The 5,000-nt window shown below is 38.5% G+C and overlaps 2 protein-coding genes across 5 annotated transcripts in view; one reads left to right on the plus strand and one right to left on the minus strand.

The window, feature by feature from the left end:
- LOC138007759 (piggyBac transposable element-derived protein 4-like) overlaps window positions 1–464 on the plus strand; it is a 1,757-nt gene extending 1,293 nt beyond the window's left edge. The window contains exon 1 of the mRNA XM_068854825.1: window positions 1–464. This exon is cut by the window's left edge and continues 1,293 nt beyond it. Coding sequence (XP_068710926.1) covers window positions 1–323 — 323 coding nt within the window. The 3' untranslated portion in view covers window positions 324–464.
- LOC138007758 (interleukin enhancer-binding factor 2-like) overlaps window positions 1–5,000 on the minus strand; it is a 20,469-nt gene that overhangs the window by 15,262 nt on the left and 207 nt on the right. For 2 of the 4 annotated variants that reach the window (XM_068854822.1, XM_068854821.1), the window contains exons 2-4: window positions 4,806–4,935; window positions 2,934–2,990; window positions 2,122–2,169 (exon numbers count right to left, since the gene is read on the minus strand). In XM_068854822.1, coding sequence (XP_068710923.1) covers window positions 2,122–2,169; window positions 2,934–2,990; window positions 4,806–4,922 — 222 coding nt within the window. In that variant the 5' untranslated portion in view covers window positions 4,923–4,935. Of the gene's footprint in view, window positions 1–2,121; window positions 2,170–2,933; window positions 2,991–4,805; window positions 4,954–5,000 lie in introns of all 4 variants that reach the window. The other 2 variants (XM_068854823.1, XM_068854824.1) reach the window with 1 other exon arrangement.

The raw sequence follows: 5,000 nt of genomic DNA on the forward strand, positions 1-5,000 counted from the left end.
AGTCATTTCATCGAACTACTCACGGTCAGAGAAAGCGAGCAATGATCAATTTTAGGCTTGAACTCGCAAAGCAACTGATCGATGATTTCTCGCAACGACAAAGAAAACGAAGGTCCCAAGAGCCTCAACAACATTCCGTTGCCAGAGAAGCCCATGTTTCCGTCCACGTGGAAGGAAGGAAGCGAATGTGTCTGCAGTGCAGCAAAGCCGGGCGAAGGACGCCTAAAGGTTACAAAGTGGAAACACGCTTCGAGTGCAATTTGTGCAAAGTTGCACTTTGCCGAACGACCTGCCACAATTCGTATCATGATCAGACCGAGTGACACACTTTTGACTAATTCTTGCGATAACTTTCCTTTCTATTGATTACATTGTATTTCATATATAAATTTCTCGTGGAAAGCAACTGGCTGAGAACAGTTGGATCACAATTAATGAAATATGACCAATCGCATTGCGTATAGCAATAGCGACAAATTTGAATTTTTTCCACGTGTCCTTACTTTCGATGTAAATTGCATTGGTATTTTAGTGATATCTGTAAATACTTTTCATAAATCAAGTAAAACAAGTCCTCAGCTTTATTTCTCTGTTTTTTATTTAGCTGTAATTGCCCCCTAAATCTACTGGGCATACAGCATATGTTTTGATTTGGGTTTGAAATCACCATGGCAGGCTAAGGTCGTGTTCTATTGCAATCAACCGCTTCAACCGCAACCGGTTTAGGTTGAAGCGGTTAAGGTTTCCCAATAGAACACTTTTCCAATTGTATTCGGTTGAAACGTAGCCTCCTTCGCAGCCGTTGGCTCGGTTCGTCCCTCCCCACTAAAAACTGCTGCAAAGGAGGCTAGTTGAAATGCGGCAACTCCTGGGAATAGTTATTACCAGACTTCTCTGCATTTACAAGTTTGAGGGAAAGCAACATGGCGGGTGCCCGCGGCCGACTTTAAATGGTTCGCGTAAATGACAGTGGTCGCTGCCAATACTTTTTCAACCGTTTCAACCATTTCAACCTAGTTTGAGGCCGGTTGAAAAAGTTGTCCAACCAAACCAACCGAAAGCGTTTTTTTTCCAAATTATGTAATAGGAAGAGGGAGGTTGGCCGATGGGCCTCATTTGCATATAGTAGACTGTAGTGAAAGGGTTATATATTAAAGAGCGTTCAGCCAAGTTTCTTTCATAACATTTTTTTGGAGTTTATGCAACAACAAAAACATTATAGACTTCATACTTTTTAATATTGTGCTATCTGGAACTCACTGCCAGATGACATGAAAAGTGCACCTCATACATTCTGTATAACTAGTTTTACACAAGATATTAGGAAGTTAATTTTTAGAATGATGGTAAGAAGATCAACTTAAAACATGTAGTTTATACAGTGCTGTAATAATAAATAAAAAAAGTGTCAACTGTGTTTATCACTGGCGCACTAAATGAATCAGCCCAACAAATATACAGTATGATGCTGGGGTGCGTTCGACTAACCTTATTCCGGAATAGGAATCCATGGAATAGAAGTTAGAAATCCCTCGTTTTACAGAGATTCAATGTTAAAATGTGTGTCACCGATTGACAACACCGTAAACAAAGATACTTTGAATGGCTGAACAGCATCACAAAATTTTTCCACGGATGATGTTGCAGGGATGTCAACAGCAGAACAAAATGTCAAACAACAATTAAAATGCTTTTTTATAAACATATAACTTTATTATCCTTTTTGCTTCAAAACACCAGACATGCCGTTTTAAATCATCTCTCCATGTATTTGTATTCCAGAATAAGGTCAATGGAATGCACCCTAGGTTTGGGAATTGAATGTGAGCCACATTGGTGGGAGGTGAGTGCTCTCACCACTGTACCATCCCTCCTCCTTTGTATCATCTCAAGCAGTTTTTAACATCAGTTTCATAATATTATCATCTTGTATGCTAACCTACCGTAATCCAAATTGAAATATAGTTCAAAGACTACTACTACTTAACCACGTTATGTTTCGGTTGAATTGTGCCTTTCTGATTATCGCCATAGCGTACTGATGAACTAGATTGATACTTCCACAATAGCAAAGGATTTATACAGTTTTACACTTTTCTATTAATTTTATTAGGTCATTACCTGTTCCTGGCCACTGGGTGTAAGCTCTTGATTTCTTTTTAGAAGAGCCTGTGATTGCATTCATAGTAATGTTAATAAACAACTTGCAGAGTTACTAGTACTCAACTGCACCTTAAACACTACAGGTACTTCAAATTTGATCCTTTTACATCAAAAACGGCTTGTGTGTCTAACACCAAATGATTTTACTAGTCAATGGGTTAAACATAAATGAATAAAATTTCCTCTTTTGCAAATGGAAATGAAAATCTTTGTGTTCAAACTTTCCACTCCTTCCTTTACTCCCCTTTAACCCTTTGACGTCCAAACCAGCCTAAACCCGCCAGACATAGTATTTTACTCTGTCTAATGCCAGACAATGTTACTTGTCAATGGGGAACCCCTGGGAGTCACTGAAAAACTATGTCCCCATTACGGTTACTCCAAACCTTCGCAGGTGCCTCCCCCCAAAAAAAATTCGTACGCACTTTGTTTTTTTAGGAAACCGCCACAATCTATATATCAATAAAAAGCTTATTTAACCCATCGACATCCAAACTGGCCAAAACCGGCCAGACTTAGTATTTTACTCTGTCTAACGCCAGACGATTTTACTCGTCAATGGGGAACCCCTGGGAGTCAATGGGTTAATGCAGAATTCATTAAAATTATAACTGTGAGAAAAAAAAAGAGTCAACCCCAGGGAATGTTGAAACTTCCAACAGTGACCTTTCACATTCATAACCCCAGGTTCATTCACCTGCCATTTTTCAAGGAGGACTGCAAAGCCTGAAAACAAACTATTTGATCACCAGAAAAAGCGATAACATCACCTGTGTAAATGCACTTTCATCTGATGCGGGTTCAGTCCTTGGAAAAAAGTTTTCTGCCTGTATTGAGAGGAAAAACAAAAAAAAGCATTATTGTACTGTTTGACAAAATACATTTACCTGATTTAATTTAAAACACAACTTGATATCCCATTCCTCTTGACTATTGATTGAAAATCTGTATCCCTGTATCGAAATCACTCACTCCAAAAACTTTGGGTGATTACAAAGCTATTGAAAGCAAGACTTGACCTGATTGCTCAATATTATGGTCTTTTTAGGGAGAAGATAAAGTTATCATGAACAAGTCAATTTATCCAGTTTTTCTCAGTTTCTTTCTCTAGGTTTAATTTCCTGACAAATAGCCTTCCAACTGGCATTATAAATTTTGTTTGCTTCCAGGTTTGAAGCCAGTGAACTAATCCAACCACATGCTGGGAAGGATAGAGTACAATGCCAGGAATTCTGTGCCCTCCTCTTTAACAAACAGTCTCTAAAATTCTATAATGTTCCACGGTAAAACTACCAAGGTTGAGACAGGCCTACAAATTAAGGTCTGGGCAAATTCCTTTAACATTTGCTTTAACATCTGTTCCATTTTGCATAATGCTGTTGAACGACGTTGACTACTGGAGTGGGCAAAAAGGTTTAAACACATCATCAACATTTGATTCAACAAAGCTTCATGAGAGGTCTTCAAATGGTACAGACATGGATACATCACTGAGACACTGATTACTGCACACGTGCATTCCCAACGATGTTAATATTGAAAGAGGAAGGCAAACGGCTTTAATTTGGTTCAACATTCATGACAACAAAAAGAAATATTAATGTTGAATGGTTGTTCAAACAAACAAGGAAATACTTTTAATATATAGACTAACTGGTCTGAGATGAAAAGGAGAATTCTAATTGGTTCTCTGAGTGGTCCAAATTTTGCAATACGGACTGCTAAATGGACCGATCACGAAAGAAGCGTATATAGGTTACCAAACTGTTTCCATTTTCTTTGAAATAAAATGAAAAGTGTAAGAAATGTTTTTAGTATTTTAGTCATGTCAGAGTTCCAGTACGAATTTTACTTTCCAGGGGCTAGTTTCTCGAAAAGCCATTTGTGAAACTGCCAACCGCTTGTTTTGGAAAGCCGATCATTTAATGTGTTTTCAAGGTAACAAGAAGTTAAGTTTGACCACTTAAAACATCTCCGTTCTTGAGATATAAAGGAATTGTTTCACCCGAAAATCACCCGTAAAGTTTTGGGACTTTTGAGAAACGGGCCCCTTGACTATTAACAGAAGCAGGTGAAGAAGAAGGACTCAACGAATAGAAAAACCTCCGCAAGAGAGCCAATATAATAAAAACCTTATTGAACTAGCCTGTTCAGCCTGTGCTGGGAAAATATTGGTGTCATTTCTTTTTTGCAAGTTTATGGACCTCAACCTTTCAGGCTTGGTCCATAAACTTGCAAAAAAAGGAACTCAACTGATATTTTCCCAGTAGAGAACTCACGCTAGCTCAATAACATTTATTTATTAACCTCATTCAACATCAAAAATTATTCAACTTTGATTCAACAAGTTAAGACTTGGTTGAAAGGGGGGCCAATGCAAACAGTTTCAACATCGCAACGGTTTTAGCATTGCCCAGTAGCCTTACCATTTACAAAAATACAAAGGCAAACTACTTCTCTAACGTTATTTTTCACATAATGTATTCAACATAAACTTTTTGCCCAGATTTTTACTGTCCTACGCTGCATTCTATCCCATTATTTGTTTTGTAAATTATTTCATGGCTTCATGTGGTGAGAAGGAGCTCTTTCAACACATTGGAACTACTGGATGATGAAAGAAAGTACTTTCACAAACTTACTAAAACTGGATCAAAAGCTGAATGGCTCACAACGAACTTCTGTCCTGGAGGACCACGCATGTATGGCGGCATTCGACCAGGACCCCCACGCATTCCTCTGGGACGACCACGACGCATGACTTCGAACAATCTGAGAAAGAAGACGACACTGTTGGCAGTGAAGATCACGCACCACAGTCAAACAAAGCTTGGGTA

The sequence above is a fragment of the Montipora foliosa genome, chromosome 6 (assembly GCF_036669935.1).
Source record: "Montipora foliosa isolate CH-2021 chromosome 6, ASM3666993v2, whole genome shotgun sequence".
In the NCBI taxonomy this organism is placed as follows: Eukaryota; Metazoa; Cnidaria; class Anthozoa; order Scleractinia; family Acroporidae; genus Montipora; species Montipora foliosa.